The 21,980-nt window shown below is 39.5% G+C and overlaps 1 protein-coding gene across 6 annotated transcripts in view; it reads left to right on the top strand.

Moving 5' to 3' along the window:
• The window catches only part of LOC117960148 (C-terminal-binding protein 2-like), a 63,838-nt gene that overhangs the window by 34,307 nt on the left and 7,551 nt on the right, over nt 1-21,980 (top strand). For 5 of the 6 annotated variants that reach the window (XM_034897820.1, XM_034897817.1, XM_034897815.1 and 2 more), the window contains one exon: nt 17,488-17,642. In XM_034897820.1, coding sequence (XP_034753711.1) covers nt 17,488-17,642 — 155 coding nt within the window. Of the gene's footprint in view, nt 1-8,003; nt 8,614-8,659; nt 8,737-17,487; nt 17,643-21,980 lie in introns of those variants that run through there. The other variant, XM_034897821.1, reaches the window with a different exon arrangement.

Raw genomic sequence — 21,980 nt, 5'->3', positions numbered from 1 at the left:
TCTTTTCAAAAATTGTTGTCAGTATTATGCTTCACAATTATAATTTAATATTAATTCTGATTAAGGATAACTTTTGCTTAGACGATCTGGCTACCCATTCCCTACCCTACTTTTTGTTTCTGCATTTGCCACGATTCTAAAATGATTGTTGAATTCCACTTTCTTGCCTGCTTATCTCTGTGAGAGACAGATTTGTCGGATTTCCGTATACTTTGTGTAAAGTCCTTTCATTATTTCAGTAATCAAATGCAGTTCTTTGTTAGAATGACATATTGCAACACAAAATGGCATTGATGAGGCACAATATGGATGATTTGGGAGGAACAGCTGTCAGCAGCCTTTCTGATACCTTTTTTAATTTTAACAACTGCACACTGTCTTTATGTTACAGTCTGTCAGTTGCTGCATTCATTTGTGATTAGTTTACATCAAGACTTCTCTGACCAGAAAAGTCAGATATTGTTTGCAGTGATGTTAACTCCTGGCGTTGTGTGTTAGTTTGTAAGGATGTGCATGTGTGAACAATATGTGTGATTGCATTTGCCAAAGTCCTCTTGCAAAAGTTTTCTCATTTAGGTCTTATAATGCTTTGGTGAGAAATTGGAGCAAACGCTCAGGCCACTTTTATACACAAATTATGTAATATACCTCAACTATACAGTTTTCTAAAGTTGCTGGTGAAATTGTGATTGCAGAATTAGTTGTATGTAGCTCTTTAGTTGTGGTATCATTGTAACTGCAGCAGTTTTTGATGAAGTCCTTTCTGCTCTGCCACGCACCATCTCCTCACAGCCCCCAAGGCCCTGTTGTTGTAAACATGGATGTCTTATTGCATTATGATAATAAGGGTGCATCATGGTAGCCTGGAAAGGCTTTACAGTCACTTGGGCTACACAGTCTTCCTTCAGTCCTGCTGCTTTCAAGCTGTACAACTGACCTGCATGAAATCGCAAATAGCTCTGTCTGGTTCATCTTAATCAGCTTTGCTCACAGGGATCAGAGTTTACTTTTGAAGTGGTAAGTTAAAGGCAAACGTTTAATATAAGGATGATTTTTTGTTTTTGTAGTTGAATTCATTACATTTTGAATTTTGTCCCAAATTCATGTTTCAATTACAGTTTAAAATGAAATGAATTCAGTCAATGCATGCTCATGCAATCATATGAATCCTTTACTCATATTAGATCAAAACTTTAATTTAGCATAATAAAAGCTGCTACAGTAAACTATCACTTTCACACCCATGGCCTGATAAAAGTATATTTCAGACATTTGGGGCAAGAAGCGCTGAGTTCTCCACCTACACCCGCTCACCAGAGGCTGAGTACCAGCATCACTGGACAGATAAAATCGAATTATAGTCCTGATGGCCAATGTGTGATTGTGTCATTTTCTCTGTGCAGGTTGTAATGAGAGAGAGAATGAGAGAGAGAGGTGGGGGTGGTAGTTTAATCCTTCACATGCTCCATTTCCACTGCTGCCCTAATCCACAGATTTGTTCTCATTTTGTTGAAACCAGTTTCCTGGCTTTCTGTGAGACTTTCACTGTACTTAGTCAGTACGTTAAAATGGACTTTAATGGGGGCCAAGGCAGACCGGGAACAAATGATTAAACTGAGGCAGTTTTGTTCTGTTTTGTCCTCTCAGATTTTTGGGCCCAAGAGAGCAGATATATATATACAAGATTCCCATTGCTTGGCTGTCAGAACAGACTGACACATGGTTTGAAAAGGATTCCTTCAAGTCTTTTACATACACATAAATCACATTGTTAGTACACATACAGTCAGCAGAGTAAACCTCATTTGCATGTGGCTGACATTTGTTGTTGGTAATTTCATCTGTTAATGGACACAGTCGCAAAGCTGCTCTGAAAGTATATTCCTTAATTGTATGTTGCTAGGCAACATGGGTTTTGGTGGTAATCGTAGGCAATTTGCTTCTGGTTAAAGGGTCCGTCCGTTGTCAGAAAACAAAAATGTACATGATACTACATCTTCTTTTGTTCATTAGCTTGTTTTCGTCTGCAATAAATAAAAATTTAAAGGCTATTCTTGCCTATTTTCACAGGAATTATATGCATTTTAGACCCAACAAAATATAATTTAGCTTTTTTAATTCATGGTATTTTGTCAGGTAGACAAATTATATTGTGAAAGCAGCAATAACACATTTTGCATTCCTTGAAATCCAATTAGCTATGAGCTCCTGATATTGTGACAACCTCAGACAATTAATTAGTTACAGCAGTGAGTTGCACCCACAACCAAAAATAATTTCTCTCTGTACTAATAGCCCTCGTGTTAATACAGATGGTATGCCCCCGCCCACTTTAGTATATGATGCTTTTTGGAATACCCTTGAGCAAGACCTCGCCTTTATATGACTAACAGGCCTGCCCCTTCCCCTACTTCTGCATAATTACTGTATATGATACTGTGGGACTGTTGGCTTCCTTCTGTGCCATTCTAGCCAGGCAACCTGATGCCAGCTCAGGTCAGTTTGCTCTACGTGACACACTAGCCGCAATATTTCCTCATTTTTTTATAGCATGACTATGGGGGAGGGTCATGGTTCTGGAGATGGCGGATTATGTATTAACGGGGTCCAGGCCAAAGCTTCAAGCAGTTTAGAGAGAGAGAGAGAGAGAGAGAGAGAGAGAGAGAGAGAGAGAATTGCTGGGTGGGGGAGGCGGAAATGAAGCGTGACAGCTGTCAGCCAACCTTGGACTCTCCATGGAGATGAAGCTAGCTGTCAATGTTGCATTTAGACTCTGATGGATCAAACTTTGGCCTTAATCTGGACTGACAGTCAAAGGTTATTTTTGCTATACTGCTGGTCACTCCGTGATCAGTGATTTTTATTTTTTTCCTTCTGACTTGAGAGGTTAGGTTTACTAGTGCTGCAACCTTGAGTAGTGCAGCCATTGGATTTAACTGGGATGTTTTCAGAGAAAGAAGAAACAGACATCTTAATTGTGTTTTTCAACATTTAAAGAATGTGGATACAATAAGCATGTCCTTAGGTAAATCATGTGTTCAAAAAATGAGCAACTGTGTTAGAAACTATATCTGGTTGTTTGATTTAAAAAATCAAAGATACACTTGTGTACACAAATGTAAGAAGAAAAAGTTTTTTCAAAACCTGAAAATGCATTCAGCTGTATTTAATTAACTCATTCTCATATTCTGGATGTATTGAGGAACAATGGCACAGGATTTTGTTCACAATTGCAATGAAAAACCTTTTTTATTTCCAACAGCTCTGATCAGTGGCGATGATAAGCTCCTTTTCTATAGCAATAGCGGCAGAGGCTCATTCACAAAAACGCAGTTGTAATAATTAAAGCTGTTGTTTAATTTATCCAGGATCCTGCTGGGTTTCTATGTTGAGGAACATAGGGGATATAATTACCAGAAAACTTCCAAAACCAGCCTACCCTATGTGTGTGTTGTTTGTATGTGTGTAAGCAGATGCGAACTGCTGTTGGCAGGTGTGTTGTGGCACAGTGCAGAGTTTCTCTCCCCACCAGATGTTCCACTTAATGTCAGGCATTTCCTTTTCCCTCATGAGTGAATAAAGTCTCTGGTCACACTCTGCCAGGATAAGAGCCATGCAAATCTTGAGTGCTTATTTTCTCTCTTTCTCTTCTTCTTTCTCTTTGCATAAATTGATCTGAGTTTGTCTTTGTTTCCACCAGCTCCCTTTTGTAAATTACACTCCCCTAACTCAAGAGAGTATAGAGAGGGGGAAATAAGTTTGAGGTAATGGGAGAAATATGTTTCTAAACAAACGTCATACCCAGCTCAGCACATTCATTACTGACTGTGGTTTTGGGTTGCAGAGCCCTTCTGCAGGCAAACAAGGAAGTGAAGATGGGAGGTGAGAGAACCCAACCAAAGACAGCAGAACAGAGGAGAAGTTTGAGCAAGAAAGATTTGTATTTAGACTTTAAATTAGATAATGAAGGATCGACTGCTTTAGTGGCAGCGATAGATTCTTAGACATCAGCAGAGGAGCACGAACGGGAGATAAATGGAAACTCTGTCATGCCGTCTTAGAGCAAGTTAAAGAGAGAAGAAAAGCAGGAGGACATCCTATCTTTATTTTTTAAAAAGGAAACACTTTGTAAACTTGAACTTTTAGTTTTTTGGTCATTTTCTGGTTTAAACTGATAATTATTTGTATTTAATTTTCAGATTTAGGAGAAAAATATCCCTCACAATGTGTTTTAAACCCTCCCGCATATAGAATACACTTACTATTCTGTATGGGTGTCATCAAAAGAAGCTGGACTGTGGATAGCAAAGTCTTACCATGGAGGCTAAAAGCTCTTTCTGGCCAGTTTTCTCATCTTTTCAGGGAGACTTGAAGTGATTAACTGCAGGTTGTGTGAGCAGAGGTGGAGGAAGACAAGACACAAGAGGCCACATGCCCAAACATTTGTAGCTCAAAAAAGCAGGGAAATGAGAATACTGAGACCCTGACTCCATCCTATCCCTCTCCTCTCTCCTCTCTCCTCTCTCCTCTCTCCTCTCTCCTCTCTCCTCTCCTCTCAGTGCCAACTGGGGAGTCACCCTGAATTATTCATTTTCAGAAAATGAAATCTTGACGGGTGTTAAACCAGACAGACAGAGACCATGTTCTTTGTACTGGTGTGTGTGTGTGTGTGTGTGTGTGTGTGTGTGTGTGTGTGTGTGTGTGTGTGCGTGTGTGTGTGTGTTGAAGGCGTTGCAGAACTTGACACTCTGCTTGGCTGTGTTTTAACAAAAGCGAGGGGGAGATATGTTTAGAAGTGCAGATGAATCTCATTTGCACCCGAGGAAAATATTATACATTTCTCAGTAGGCATGTCAGTTGTGTTCAGGATCACACAGGACTGTAAATGGGATTGTGCTTCACGGTGTTTTAGTCTCACACAGGGAGGATGATTTATGTGTGTGAACAATGACTGCATATTTGATCCTAAATTTATATATTTTTTGTTCAGATATTTGGCTAAAAAACACAAACAAAATGTAATTCAATAATATATTAAATTAGTAAATAAATAATTTTAAATAAATTAAATACATTTCTGAGGGAGCTAAACTTAAGGCAGCCCGTTGCTGGATGTGTGTGTGTGTGTGTGTGTGTGTGTGTGTGTGTGTGTGTGTGTGTGTGTGTGTGTGTGTGTGTGTGTGTGTGTGTGTGTGTGTGTGTGTGTGTGTGTGTGTGTGTGTGTGTGTGTGTGTGTGTGTGTGTGTTATTTTATATATTTATTTATTTGACAGGGACAATGCACAGCTCCTCAGCAGTACCAGAGTTCACTATAACCTAATTTTCATCTGTAGTCCATGTATTTGTTCACTCTTACATTTTTCATGGACGCTTGTTCACTCTATTTGTCTAAGCCTGCAACATACATCAGGGATGTAATAAGCTGTGCCCCCCATCATCTCTCTCTAACTCTCTCTCTCTCTCTCTCTCACACACACACACACACACACACACACACACACACACACACACACACACACACACACACACACACACAGCCGGTTGGCTTGAGTCACAGAGAGAGAAAGAAAAAGGTAGAGGAGGAGAGTAATGGTGTTGGAGAGGTGCAGCGATGCACAGACAGGGTATGAATGGGGAACAAGAATAGATGTGCTGTGAACGCCTCCCAGATAAAAACAAAAAAACTCAACATCTGTTGTCCACCTGCAGCTGTGCCATCTCTCTTTTTCCCTTGTTTTTGTTCATTGCCACCTCGTCTCCTCTCTCTTCTTCTACTCTCAACCGTGCTTCAATCCTTTGCCAACATCACATCATGTAGATCACAAGATGCAGATTGGATGGTTCATTTTACCATAGACACCTTTTCCCTCCAGTGCTCTCTTTTCATGAATGAGGTTTGTTTACTACAGGTCTGGTTTGTGGGCTCTGGTTACATGTTGTAACCAAACCTACTCCATGGAGGGATTTAAACTCACTACACTCCTGTTGAGTTTACAGTGAACCCATGCCGTACCCTACAGTATGCACAACATGTACAGTACTGAAGAATTCTACAAGTGTAGTGCATTGGATTTGTTCGTTATTTGATCTCTCCTTTTGTTTTTGCTTATTGTCACTTTCCTTTCCATTTACTTTTATTTTATTTTTATTTAACCTTTTTTATAACCAGGAAGTCCCTTGACATAGAAATCCCTTTTCTGAAGGAGACCTAGCCAAGGCAGCACACAAACAGTTTAATCAGAAATAAAACACAACAGACAGGAAATACAATCAAGGATGAGACACTGAATCCAGCTCAAATAAAGTAGCCGTATACTATCAGTTACATGGACACATGGCTTCACATTTTTACAAGGGGACTACATTATAAAAATGGCGTTTTCCACCAATAGGTGCAAATCATTGGAACCTGAATACAATATTATATAGAGGGTTGCAATAACAATTATTATGTTACAAAAATGTTAGACCATAAACTCCCAGAACCCAACCTGACAACTTGAGAGGGCTTGTTTTGTCTGACCAACAGTCCTAAACCCAAATACATTCAATTTAAAATGATATAAAACACAGAAAAACGTTACTATACTACAGAATTGAACAATACTTGCATATACATATGTTCTGGGATTTGGATCAATGAATGAAAATGAGCAAAAGGGTGATGTAAGTGTAATAATGTTTAGTTACGTGATTCAACTTTTTTGTGGAAAAACCATAACTTCTATTCACATTGCATGTAGTTTTACAATTCTTAAAACATGCTTGGATAGAATCTTTAAACTTGAATTAAAAAAGGAATCAAATTGGCTACAAACAGCAGCCCATAAAACATGTATGCACTGTAATATCTTACATACAGGATATCTGCCAGTTTTGTTGATATATCTGTCATGCTCTAATGCCAACCATTTTAAAGCTGCCACTAACAATTTTCATTATTGATAGTTTTCTAGATTACTTGATTGATCTATAAAATCTAAAAACTGGCAATGTGTGTGAAAATGGTTGCAATACCGAACTGTGATGGATGGCAGATTTACGGAATGCGTGTTCCCTCTGCAAAAGCACTGTTGTGTCTATGTGTGATGACCTTGAAGCCCTTATTAACCTTCATTATTAAAACCCATTGTAAGGTGTCTGTAAGAGACAAAGTGTTGGGCTGCCCTCTCAGACCAGAGTCATAGTAAACATGCTCATCTGGTACTCCTGTGCTAGGGTTTAAATCAATTAGACTCCTGGGAGGATTTTCCTACAGTAAGTGTCACCATAAGTTCACTTGGTGAACTTGGTGGATGTGCTTGTAGCTGCAAGTACACACACACAATCCTCACTCTGACAAACACTCATGCTTGTTCTGATCCCCAGCGACCTCAGTTGCAAGTGTGTTAAGATGTGTAGATACATACACTTGTTTTACATATGGAAATTAATTTTGCAACTGCGGGATAATTTTGAATCAAAAGACTATTGACAGAGGTCTGTCAATCGTCCTTGAATGAAACAGTCATCACACGTGTTACTCTGGCTGTGTACGTCTATTGACTTAAATGCTGTGTTGAAGCCTAGAAATTAGACACTCAATGGCTCATTGAACTGCAACACCAATCAAAATGCGTTAAAGAGCGAGGATACTAAGAAATGAAGAGCAAAGGAGAGTTTTTGAGCAAGAGGGAATGACACTTAAAAGAGGGGGAAAGGGGCTGGCACTCCTAAAGCTGTGATGCCAGATCCCAAATAAAAAAATAGAAAGGCAAGGAAGGAGGGAGGAAGGAGATGAAAAAAAGAGAGAAGGAAAATGTGTTGAGAGAAGGGGAAGGTCAGAGAGAATGGAAGGAGTCGTACGTCTGCCAGGAGCACTGCACTTCTCGCTGTGACTGGTGCTCTTCAAGGATTTTTTTCCCTCTCTCTTTTTTCTTTTATTAACCTCCCTCTTTTCTTTTCTTCTGCATAGCTGTGCCACCGGCTTGTTTTCTTGTCTTTTTTTTGGCTTTTACCATTTTTCTCCCCCACCCCTTCCGCTCTCTCTCTCTCTCTCTTTCCCTCTCTCTCTCTCTCTGTCTTTCTGTGACTTGCAACAAAAGGCTGACGGAGTGAGCCTGACGTCTAAATGAATAGCCCAAACCTGCCGTGAAGGCAAAGAGGAGGGAGACGTAGCAGGAAAGAGAAGGCTGAAGAGAAAAGATACAAGTGATCTGGCTGAAGAGGCGTAAAGAGGAGGACGCTCAGAAGTACTGATTGCTGGCTGAAGACGAATAGAGATCCAATTTTTTTTCCCTCCCCCTCTCTTTGGAGATTAAAGGAGTTAACGGCGCCGCTTTAACCACATGGGGAGAGACCGATTGTAGTTCTTGCTCTCCCGTCCTCCCTCTCGCCCACTGCCCTTCTGTGCCACCGTCCATTTCTTTCTCCCGCTCAAGAGTACCAGTCGTCTGAGAAAGAGAAATGAAGCTTCTGGGGGTGAGGTGACGAAGGAGGACAGATTTGGAAACAAGCAGTGGGAGACCAATAGAAGACAGTGAGAGGAAAGGAGGGTGGCTGGAGGAGGAGGTAGAGAGGAGAGGATAACCCCAGGGCATACTGTGTGAAAATACTCCCCCAACCCTATTTTTTTTGTTATATATATATATATATATATATATATATATATATATATATATTTTCGTCGCTCTCCACCACATTTCCTCTGCCATGTGCAGCTCCTGATTTGAAGAATGTGGCGACAGCATTTCCCAGGCAAGGAGCATGTTTCAAACGTGTGTGTGTGTGTGTGTGTGTGTGTGTGTGTGTGTGTGTGTGTGTGTGTGCGTGTGTGCGTGTGTGTGTGTGTGTGTACACTCATCAAGGGTATTAATAAAAAGGTGTGTGTGTGTGAGAGAGAGAGAGAGAGAAAGAAATGGTGAGATGGTGAGAGGTGGGGGAGGAGGGGTTTGGTTTTAAGGCTAATGAGCCTCTTATGTTTTTGCAGTGAAGTGTGTGCGCATGCATGCGGTGTGACACAGAACCCTGCACAGCAGCGAGGGGAGGTGAGGTTAGATGGGCTGTCATTTGAAGGGTCAAAGGTTTCAGAAGAATGGGCACATGAATGTGACTCTATGCAAGAGTGTGGGGCTTCTTGTTTTTTTAAATGTGGATTTATTAGTGTTCACTTTGATGCTTGAATACAAATGTAAATAATGTTAAAAGAATAACTAATATCCAGTAGAAAAATTGCATTAAAAATTTTACTTTGACCACACAACACTATTTTAATCATAGAGGGACTTCTGGGTTCTCACAATAATTCCCAATTTTCTCTGCATTGTCAACATTGCAAAAACACCTTGTTTACTAATAATTATTAGTGATGTCAGCATAACTTTTAGGTGCATTAGGACAAACAATCTTTCAGAAAATACTGTAACATTTTCACAGGAATATGTATGGAATCTTTAGATTCTGCAGATTGAAATGGGAATTTGTTTCATACTTCTTGATGTTGTCTCCTCCTTGGTTGGTGATCAGTGTTTGCCCGTGGGTAGGTAACAGAGCTCATTCAAAGTTGTGTGTGTGTGTGTGTGTGTGTGTGTGTGTGACAGTAAAGCTTGAGCGCACTGTCCGCTGTTCATCAGCACTGACAGCTGCTTTTGTCTCAGGACCCCGGTTGTTTTCAGGCCTTGCTAGCGAGGCACAAAAGACAACATGTAAAGAAGAGACGTGATGAATGGATGCTCTCCTTTCTCACATTGTTTTGTATTTACCACTGACACCACCTGTGATATCTTTATGTCACCGTATGTTTCCCCTTTCTTCCTCAGCTCTCTTGCACTTTTACATGTAGATTTCACCCCTTCTCTCTCATCTTTTTATCTCTCCCCTTCCTCGCCCCTTTTGGCTGGGCGTTTGGGTGATGATAAGTTTGGAGGAGGGCAGGCAGAGGGAGGACAAACAAGGTCTTTGTGTGTCCACATAGGGGAACAAGAAACAGGCTTGGGTTGCGGCGGTGTAGCCCGGTGCTTAGATCGTCGGCTGGGGGCCTGGAGGAGGCAAGTATGCCAAAAAAAAAAAAAAGATTACACCTACATTCTTTTTCTACGGATGCCAGGGGATTATAAACACACTTAAGAAATTAGGCACTCCCAAGAATACAGGCGCCAGTTTCTTGTATGCGCCGTTATAGAGTGTAACATTGCTGTTTTTATATTGTAAGTAGCATGCAGGTGCACATACACAACCAGCACTATGAGAACAGAAGTATTAGAGAGCATTGGCATTGAGAGCTGTGATTGCCCTTAAACATTTTATTCAACAAAATGTGTGACATGCCAGAAAACCACTGATCATTAATGGTTATCATCTGTGGGTGTGTGTGAAGCTAAGTGCAGCCAAACTGTGTGCCGCTGTGGGTGTGTATGTGTTGCACAGTACCACTGTGAACATGTTTGTGTTCCTGATGTATCTGTGGAAAATGCCACAGAGAAACACTGATTGTGCCACTTGTGCAAACCTCACACTCCATGTTTGGGTTGCCAGGTGGCAATATTTTACATCATAAGATCATGTTTTTCCTGTCTTACCGCTGCACTTGCCACTAAGACAGCCTGCGTGGTTATCGACCCCCTCCTCCTCTAACTCAGACAATCCCATCACTGAGGCCCCCAGCTTTGGAGTTGCTAGGTAACCAGAACCAGCTGTTGGCCCTAAGCCTGTTGAGCCCGTTTTGGCGCTGCCGCAACTGCAGAGTAGTTTTCTCTGAAAGCTTGCTGTGAACTCAGCGACCGCTGCTGTGGCCCTGACATCATTGTGCCATGGAAAATCTTCCTCACTTCCTTTTGTTTTTGCAGTTTTATTGTTCCATTGATGCGGGGACTGGTGTGGGAGTGTACGCGGCATGTATCACACCAGTTTGAGGTATTTCATCACCTTTCACACACAGCTACAGGGGAAGAAAATGGGAAATAGAATGAGAAAGAGGCAAAAGGAGTAAAAAGAGTAAAAAGAAGGAGCTGGTTTCCTGGAAGAAGTCACCTGTAATATAGAGTCAGTTAAATAAAGACGTCAGGTTATGTAACAATCTCTAAGGTGAGGATACTACACTGTCTTTGAAGGTTTTTAACAGAGATTTGAGATGGCAGAGTACAAAGCAATTATTCGGTAAATCCCAACGTTGCAGGTAAGTTAATACAACTGCTGTAACCAAAGTGGACAATTTACCTTTTAAAGTGTGGCACAACCTCACAAACAAGCCACAAGTAAATCTGTAGGGAGTGTCTAAATGAAATTGTCTTTGTAAACCAGCTGAGGCATGTTAGAGACCCATGAAACTACAAAACCAGAGAACACGTTCTGTCAGAAAATAGAGATTTAGAAATGGAGGTAACTGATGTAGTGTGATGTGCAAAAAGAGAGTGCAGTTTAAAGATTGTTTTCCAAACCCTTGGGGAAAAAAACAGGTTTAAGTTGGGGGTTGTTTTCTTTCATTGATTGTTTGAGCTCGATTCAGGAAATTATCCTTTTCCCTCTGAAAACTCTTGACTCACAGCGTCTGGCAGTAAAGCTTTCTGAGCTGTTTTTCCAAGATCACCCCTTCCAAACGAGAGAATTAGAAACCAGATCGTATTCACTAAGGAGAGACATTATTTCTATGAGTTCTGCTTTTTTTGCAACATATAAAAAGATGACTTCTATTTCTGTTGTCAGAATCCAGAAAGGCTTTTTAGTTTGGAACATCTGTAATCCATTTGTGGTTTGAAGTACTCTCTTGCCAGCTCTGCCAAAAGTTTTCATACTCCTGGAGAATCATCCAGTTTGTGATTAACGTTGGCTAAAGGATGATATAACTCTTAGTCCATTCAGGCTTCCCTTTAGGGATGTAACAAGACACGACGTCCACTGGACAAGACTTTCTGCTGTCACACTGAACACAGATTAGATTAAATTAGTGAAACTGTTGGCTTTGTTTATTTATTACTTGCTGGCTTACAGACAATGCTGGCTGTTGTGCTATGATAAATACTTTGGGTACAATAACAGGAAATTGACACAAGCAATTTGCATTTTTATGCGAATAACTACCAGCCAAAATATCTTAGCGCCTAATGTAAACCATCTTTAGTCATGTTGGTTTCCCCAGCTCACACGAGTTACATAACAGCAAATATGCACTTGATAAATGGCTCTGTGGTGCATTTCTACCCCTCTTAAAAATGAGTGTGGTGTTTTGTGTGTTGGGTCAAGGAGAATTCTGGCTGCTGGTTGGGGCGGCTGGCAAGCTGCTAGAGGGAGAGAGAGTGATAGAGGGAGACAAATGATTATAAACAGAAAGAAAGTGGCCAGACACGAGTAAAGTGAAGTAGGGCTGAACGATATTATGTTTTAGTATGGACTTGGTGATGTGCGCATGCGCGATAGTCACATCGCAGGATGTTGCGATGTTGACGCTAAAACTTTCTTGCTGCTTGTTAGAAAAGTAAACTTTTATCGTTCTCCTTTTACATGACATTATTACCGGCCAACCCTTCCCATTTAAGACAGGTAGCCATATGGGCAAGGTGTGCATGTGACGTTAGTCCTACAAGGTTTATTGTTATGGAAAGTGAGGCTATCTGTGTGTAGAATAGTCCCGAGCCAGCAGCTGCTGCTGACACAGTGATGCTCATAGTTTTTTATGTGTAATCAGTGAAGCTACAGTAGTCAGTGTTTTCTGTTTGCTTCAAATACAAACTACACCTGATTTATGCAATATAATCACGTCTCCCGGCCATTTCCCCCCGCAGAAAGCGAAAAGTTAGCCAAAAGAAACAAGGGGTCTGTCCGTCCCAACTAATGTTACGGTTCGGAGCTGCGACGCTGTAAACGTAACACTAATCTACAACAGAAGTCTGTGTCTCATCTAACGTAATTTACACTGATTTAATTGTTCTTGGATACATAGTTTGTTACTAGTGCACTTGACATGCAATGAATGTTTTTTCCCCAATATTGTGAAGTGTGACCTAATGTGAAGTAAATAAAAAGAGCCAGATGCAAGAGCCAGTTTTTTTGATTCTTTAGTAGCTGGACCTCTGGCTTACAAATGCTGCCATTAGACCAGCTGCTGTGTGATCAGTGGGGGTTTTAGTAGCCGCCCTAGGGTGATTATTTGTAATACTTCTTTTTTAGCAAGAATAGTGGCATAGACAGAACATTCTGTTTATTTGCTTTTAAATGTGCATCTCTAAAGTGTTTGAAAAACATCCTATGAAAAGCTGTCCAAGCTGTGGCACAGTCAGTATATTTCAATCGGTGAGGTTTTAGCACACTTACGGATACATTTTAGAAAATTTCACAATAGAAATGTAAACTCTGGATTATTTGAAATTGCAGCACAAGGTGTACCTGTTTGAGAATAGCATGCCATATGTCATCAACTCCCTCTGACATTGTTGATGCAGTTAAAGCCTGTCACTGGTGGTTTAAGAACTTCAAATGATGATGAATTCCGCTCGACCTGCACTAGGAGGAGGAAATGCAGTTTAGTGTACTTCTGACGGCATGATAGAGACTAAAGCCCCAAACTCATTAACTTTGATGTGACAGACAATCCCTGGGGGCATGGTGATAAGAGGCCATTACAGAGCTTTTGCACAGAATGTGTGCTTGTTTGTTTGTGAATACACATTATGAGTTAGGATTTATTATTGTTCAAACCTGTCCTCATGTATGATAAATATACCGACATTTTCCGATTTTCTCTTTGGCTGAGTGACTGAGGGAAGATTCAGTTCTTTCTGTCCAAATTAAAGAGATCCTTCAAATAGCTGTCCAGGTATCTGAGTCATTAAGACCCTCATTAACAGCCTTGTTACTCGCTAATTATCCACAGATTCATCATGTGTTAAATGCAGTGCCACGTTCTGCCTTATTAGGCTGGAGAAAGGCTATTAGCCATTAGGAAGTAATAATCGACAGCAGTTTGACCTACATATGAAACTGCATTTTTTCCACCAGCGGCATCTCCTTTACGTTTGTATAAAATATAAGTAAGTGATCCTGTGTTTGCTGCTTTTCTGTCCTTTCATCTCAGAGTGTGTGTGTGTTAACGTGTGCACATGTGCTCACATTTTTGATCTGTGTACGTCCTTGTGTGACTGTTAGATGATAGAAGTATTTTTCTTGCTTAGCAACCCTTACACACACCATGAGTCCCTCCGGTGAGAAAAATATATGCGTTCAGCTAGAACTAGAAAGATGGATGTCACTTCTTTCACATATTTTATTTAACCTTTTCTTTTTTATGAACCTTTTTTCTTTTCTCACCATTCTTCTCTTTTGATATGCGATATAGGCTTTTATGATGCACTGCTTTTATTAGAAGTGCTGCACAATAATAATATTGTTAAGGGCTATAATATAATGAAATACAATAAAACACAATCTCTTTGTCTCTACAGCAAATCATTAAGTGGCTCACTAGTAGTTATAAAAGTTATAAAACCCTCATCTCATAAAAGCAACACAAAGTAAGCTAAACATAAAAGCAAAGCAAAATTAAAAAGGAAAGGTCAGTAATTACTAACAGAACAGTATTTCATTAAAATAAATTTCAAGGGGGGATTAAACAAATAATAAATAATCCGCTTGTGGAGGATGGAGGAAGTGATGCACTTTCATAAAGTTTAAAACAAAATAAAGTATATAACAAAAATAAAACAACAAAGGTAAAGATATCCTGACTTTTAGTGTTTAGAAGTGGCATTTTCCATAATGCAATTCAGTAGCATTTTTTATTAGGTCCACATTACCCTATAAATACCCACACATCCAGTTTGCAGGCTTTTTGTTAAAAAAAAGTTGGTTCTTGTGACAAGCAAACTGAACTTCATGTGTAAAATCAGTGGAAAACTCTTTTAAATTCCCAGCCACACATTTAGAAGTGATCATTGGTGTTTTACAGTTTATCTTACAAGTATGCAACCCACTTCAGATGTTAAGTTTAAGAGATCTATGATACAAGCGCACTTGATTTTTTTTTCTGCCATCATTGTCGTCCTTCCCTCCTCAAACTGATTCTCAATGATCCCCTCCTTTCCTTTTCATCTTTAAGTGGTGTGCTCTACACGCCATCTCTGTTTGTAGAGAGTTTTTGCTGCACACCTCAATTTCTCGCCTTTGAGATGTCTGAATGTGATTCACCTTCCTCTGTGGTTTAATAGAAACAGAGACTGATAGAGAGAGAGACCACCACCAGTTATTACAGGAATAAACTCTAAAGAAAGAAAATGCAGGTTGAATGTAGGTTTGTCAAAGCTGTGATATTAATGACACGTCGCTAAGCTCTTTTTTAAAAATGAATCCCGTTTGCATTTCTCTCTGATAGGTCTAGCTCAGGTGGTCTGTTATTCGTAATGTTGTGTGTGTGTTTGCATGTGTGTAAAGGTATCAAGCTCTGCATAATTTAAAACCTATGTTTTTTCAGCATCCTCTTAGTGCTGCATATCTTCAGAAGATGTGGCACCACAGAGGTGTACTGTTGTAGCTTTTCAAAGGTACAATTTGAATCTACAGTTTGTATAATCCAGAATCTTTTCTAAAATGGACACTTTCTCCTATAGACTTTTGGGACTGGGAAAAATATTTTAACAAAGAATTGATGAATTGCGGGACACTATTTTTCATACTGAATTAGGATGTTAATGTTAAAGATACCCTGGTTGGATATTATTTTAAGTCTTTCTCTTAACTTTAAACCCCTTAAACCGGGATTTGAAATGTATGTGCGTCTCTATAAAATCAAGTGTTCATGACTAAATAAGCAAGTTCCTGAGTTAAAGTCAAAGTTTAGTAAAATAGCTTTGTTGCTTATTATTTTATCTCAAAATCTCTGCTAATCTGCTTCATCGGGACTGTGTGGGTGTGATGAGATTTGGTTGACAGTGGCCTGGCATCATAAAGCAACAATCCAACAACATGAAATTTAGATTCAAATGTTTACTCTTTTTCACAACTGAGCCCATTTCAAAACCTGTGAGACACACAAACACAAGAAACCTCTTGTGAAATAGCCCAAACTGTTCTAACTGTGGCAGAAATGTTTGCATTCATATAGGATCCTATCACTCATAGTAACAAGCTGTTTGAGAAAATCGTTTTTTAGGGCCTTTAAATTGTAGACCAATACCAGAAAATACAATTTTAGAGGGTTATCTCATTAAAACTTGGAACAGTACTCATTGCAACCTTTTGATTATCTGTGCAGAACCAAGTACGAGCCTCCTGGTTCAGAATTAAAACTAAAACTGCTACATTTACATGCACTCTTTGTTTTATTATTATTTTGTTTTCTATTATACACATCTGATCTGTTTAAAGTATGTTAGCATGTTGTAGTTGTGTAGGTCAAAAACAGTGTCCTTACTTCCCAGAACTGGAAGCGTTAGAGAGACATAAAGCGAGCAGGCTTGGATGTCCTCTCCAGCAGCGCAGATGTCACTAAATAAAATATTTCATAATCCTGCCCAAATCCTCTAATCACCATGACAACAGGCAGCAGGGAGCCAGAGAGTGGTGGTGTGTGGACCCCCCCTTTTCTCTCTTTTCTTTTCCCTTTTTTTTTTTGTGTGGAATTTGGGTCCACACACTGTCACATTTTCTCCTCAATTTTACATTATCAACTAAAGAATACATCATATTGACTTTAAGTAGTGTAAGTTAATTGGCACATTCTTTCAGAGTCAACTCAATCCTTCAGTCAGTCAGTCAAGTAAGACACTCAGAATTAATCAATACTGAAACATTTCTAGTTTTCTGCGATTCCTATGCCACTTTCCTCCCTAATGGGCAACCATATCACAACTCCACAGCAAGTCAAGGACAAAGATAGTAAGCCAAAAAACTCACTGAGAGGTCCAACCTGGAGACGACCACAAGTTTGAATTTAATTATTGAATACCTGGTGATTTTCTTCAGTGTCGGAACGAGTGTGTGGTGCACGTAAACTGTACAGACGGTGCAGAGACACACATACTGAAGGCCTGCCTGCTTCGGTGATAGGATAATGGAGGTGATGACCTCATGGGGTGAAAGGACCTGTTGCCTGGTAACAGTGTGGATAACAGCGAGAGAGGGTATTCATATCACCAGCGTTATGTGTTTGAGAGAATGTGTGTATGTGTGTTATATTGGCCAGCGTTGCCAGGTAAGGGAGATGATGATAGTGGTTTAAGGTAGAGAACAAACACATTCAGAGGTGTGTGTGTGTGTGTGTGTGTGTGTGTGTGTGTGTGTGTGTGTGTGTGTGTGTGTGTGTGTGTGTGTGTGTGTGTGTGTGTGTGTGTGTGTGTGTGTGTGTGTGTGTGTGTGTGTGCTTTAGCCTATCACAAAGGCAAACCTCACAACCCCAGTCTGTGTAAAGACGTCCTGCTGCGGGATGCATTTCCTACATTTTACTGCTTCTTCTGCAGCTCACTTGACTGTCTGCGCCACATATAAATAATTAACTCCCCCTCCTCTCTCTCTGTCTCTCTGCAGGTATTCGGCCGCAGATTATGAATGGGCCTATGCACCCACGCCCCCTGGTGGCGCTGCTGGATGGGCGCGACTGCACTGTGGAGATGCCCATCCTTAAAGATCTGGCCACTGTGGCTTTCTGTGATGCCCAGTCCACACAAGAAATACATGAAAAGGTACAAACTTTCCCTCTGTAATTTTTTACAACAAACCTACAAATCTCCAAGTCTGTCTTTTTCTATCTTTTACGTTGGTTAAACTGTTACCTACACTAAAACAAACCTGTAGCACCCAACTTTTAACTAACCCTTTGTAAACGGACCGCAGTCCTGGAATAGCTATTTAAAACCTTGTTCAAAGTGTTTTCCATGACGGCTCTTTATTTATAAGCTCATTTTAGCAGCCTTTCTTTATGTATGTAATTAACTTTAATTAATTCTAGTTGATTTGCTGTCGATTAACTTTTAGTTGTTGCGTTAAACACTCCATAGATTGAAATGAGAAATAAAAGAAACAATAACATTTTATCAAATTGAATGTATAAATGGGATTAAAACACAAAGACATAAAATAATAAAACAAAAAACACTAACAATTTTAGAAAAGTCAAATTTTCAGTTTAAATAAATTTGCCCCATTTTCTTCTTCTTTCTTATTAAGAGTTGACATTTCCTCCACATAGTTTATAAATAGCTTAGGCCGACCTTTACATTACAACTTGCAAGAAATTCCTGATCGCTTTGCATGAGACAAACATTGGATATGTGCAAACAGGAAGTGAGACATTGTTTGTAAGTTTAATATACAGTAGGTGTTTGGAATAGGTTAGACCAGAGATCTTCAATCGGGTGTCCGGGACCTATAGGGGTCCTTAGAGTCACTGCAGGGGAGCCTCCAAATTATTGTTACGTTTGGAGGCCCCACTAATTAAAGTGTATTCAAATGAATCCAGCAAATTATTTGCAAATATAAATCCCCACTGATGATAGGCTTACTGGCCTGTAAGGTAGCCACTACGTTGCCATCCACAGATACAGTTAATCCTAAGGATTCAATGTGGTCACATGTACAGTGCATACGTTTACACACCAATGCTAAAGGTGATTTAAAAAGAGGAATAAAAAACATTTAAAAAGTCTTTTGAAAATGTATCTTAATGCCTTAATTAATTAAATTTTAGGAAAAACCGACCAGGGTTAGTTTAATTCCAAAGGCCAAGGGAACTTTGTCAGCATGCACAGTATCCTGGATCAATGAAATAACTGGCCTTTGAAAATAAAATGTGTCTGCTGCTATGGGAATTTAACATAGGGGTGTGTATACTTATGCCCCCTGTATTTATAGGAAGAACATTAATTTATTTATAATACATTCTTCATTCACATAGAACATTGGTATTCCTTAAAAGGTAGGATTTTCCTAAGTTTTTTTAAATTAAGGCATTAAGATCAATTTCTAAAAGATGTTCTTTTTATTCCTCTTTTTAATGAACTTTAGCATGGGTGTGTAAATGTATGCAAGCAACTGTATGTGTAACATTAAGAGATGATTTATAAAATTGTGCAGACAATTATTATTTTATTAGCTGAGTATTCTATGTACAGAAAAGGTATGCAAAAACGTTAAAGACCCCTGCGTTATACCACATGTTGTTGTATTCTGTAGCAACACAATGAGTCTGCGTAGCTTGCTGTAGTAGTAGTAGTAGTAGTAGTAGTGGTACTAGTACCGGCAGTAGTGACAGTATTTACAGGAACACACACACACACACATTATGATATGGACATGATGTACACTTTGAATGTGACTGAGTAATTTGTCTTTAGTTGAGTGCTGAAGAATCATCTCTTTCTTCCTTCTGCGTCTCCTCCTCTGTAATGTTTTAATAATATTTCAGCCCACTGGCTTGTTCCACTCTCCCAGTTCAACTATAATGGTTTCATCGCTGACTGTAATCCCACTGGGTGCTGAAGTGCTGCTTTGTTAAATAAGAAAGAGGCTGGTAATAGAAATGCAGTATAATTGTTCTGAGCCAGAGTGGGTAAAACATTTGTCTTATTTTACTGCCTATACACTGGAGCCAGTCTGTAGCAGTTTTACAATCCAAGCTGGAGGGTTTGTGTCTTCAAAAAGAGAATATTTAGAATGTAATGGTTATATTAAGTCATGGTTATATTAAGTTACACCGTCAATGTTTTTAATGTACAATTAAAAGGCAGTCGTTGTACTTTTATGCCTACAGTATTATGTGAATTTAGAGTTTATACAGGGAGAAATGCAGAATAAATAATTGATTTTTCTTCATATTACTTAAGTCTTTTAGCATACACATGTAAACACACACATGCACGCACGCACACACACACACACACACACAATCTCTGTACAGCAAGATGTTCTCATAGTGCATACATTACACATACTGAGGACCCATCTGAGAGAATAGATGTTGGCAGCATTCCCACAACTATAACTGCACAGCAGAGGGTACAGATGGGGCACCACACACATGCACAAACACACACACACACGCACACACTTCCTGAGAGCCTCAATGCAAGTTGCAGTAGTGAAGTACTTCTCACACACACAAATATAAACAGACTCACACCCAAAGCAAGCAAACCGTAGCACAATGCTGTCTTTTTTGTGCGCAGATGCAGTGTTTAAGGAATCTGTCACTCAAAGAATCATTGGACACTGTTGTACTTGTGTTCTTTCAAAGTGCAACTGCAAGCCAGCGGTGACCTGTAAATGTGTTGTGGCCCCTGCTGAGTACAAGTTTAAAGAAAATTATGAAAAAGCACTTGTAGGTATGTTAACTAATTAACTAATACAATACTGTCCTTGGAAAGACACTAAAGACAGATAAAAATGAAAAGTGTTTTTTCTGGCTGTATCAGTAACAACTGTTTTTATGAAGCACTGATGTTCAAATGCAAACTAAAATTTCAGTAAAAACCTCAACAACAGCTAAGTAGAGAATGTAATTATGTGTATCTCGCTCGTGCAGAAAACCCAACACCGGGACAAAAGAGTGTTTTAAGAGAAATGGAGAATATCAGTACTGAGTCATACATGAATGGGAGTTTTCTTTAGGCTTTTTTTTTTAATAGTTGAAAGTGTAGTAAATAGAGCAAGAAAGAGGAAGGGCATGACATTCAACAACGGTCCACAGCTGTAAGTGAAGCAGAGACCTTGTGTTTAAGTTGTATGTGCCCTAACTGTGCTCTGTGTTCTGAGTACTCTAAAATGTTAGCGTAATGGAAAAAATATGAATGTATACAATTATGGTTGTGGACATTCATGTCTGCATTGTTTTCCTCAAGTGAACATCCAATGCAGGCTCCCCCAAAATCGACCTTTTAATCGCTATGACTTTTGAGAACCATACACAGAGGAAGAATCAGGAGTGTAATGAGTATGTATGTATTGAATTAGTTCATCTTTGTTGCAGCATTGGCATTTGGGCATAATCCTTATGAAATAGTTTGATATTTTGGAAAATTGGCTATTTTACCAAGAGTTAGATGACAAGAATTGTAGAACTTAGCTAGATCAAGCAGGCAATGACTGAAAGTACTCCAATGCTCAAGAATATGCCTACTAACACCTAAAAACCCACCAGTTTAAAGTTATTTTTTACATATTCATGCTACACAACTCCTTCTTAAACCAAAGACATATCTCAAATGCTCAAGTTTCTTTAAAGCTTTGGAAATATTCCATTACACTGGTGTACAATAATGTATAGTGTCTTGTCAAGTGCTTTGCATGCTTTGCAATATTCATGATCCCTTACTGCAGGTATGGCTCTGTGTAAATCCTTGTAAAGATGCACATACACTGTGGCATGCCAGCTCAAACTGCAGCAGAGTTCTTTAACTAATAAACACAACACAAAACACATTTGCTCACTTTTTCTCAGCTTGTATTCCTGTTGCTTAACAGTCGGCTGTGGTTCTGTGTAGTTCTCCGGCATCGTTCGCCTCCAGCCAAGCCTGCTGCTGGTCCTGCTTTGTTTAAGTAATGAGATTAATGCATGAGGAGAGCTTTAACCTTCAATTTTGCAACCAGCTTTCACTACCTAGCTTCAATAAAAATGTTGTATGGAAATTCATGGCTATGCTAATCTGGCTGAGTTAATTCAAGCGAATTGTAAATTTAAACCAGCTATTTAACGGTCGTGGCTTGCAGCAGCTACTTGTCCATGCTTTCTGGGTTCTTCAGCAGCTGTCATTCTACTTTATTGTCCTGCCCGCCCACTTTAACCTTGTTTGCGTACAGTTTGAATGGATGGATTGTGACAAAAACCAACTATGGCAATCACTCATTATAAACACACAGACTACCACTTATGTTTAAGGGCACACGTAAATAATCAATTTGCATTTAGATGGAAAAACAAAAACAGACATAAACTTAGGTCCAGGAAAATGGGAGTAAGTGAATGCACTTTTATTTAAATTGCTTATACATAATGTTGCGGAAATAACATCTGACTTTGAATGTAG

The sequence above is a fragment of the Etheostoma cragini genome, chromosome 17 (assembly GCF_013103735.1).
Source record: "Etheostoma cragini isolate CJK2018 chromosome 17, CSU_Ecrag_1.0, whole genome shotgun sequence".
Lineage (NCBI taxonomy): Eukaryota > Metazoa > Chordata > Actinopteri > Perciformes > Percidae > Etheostoma > Etheostoma cragini.
The sequence above is the reverse complement of the archived record's forward strand: the minus strand, read 5'-3'. Positions and strand labels throughout refer to the sequence as shown.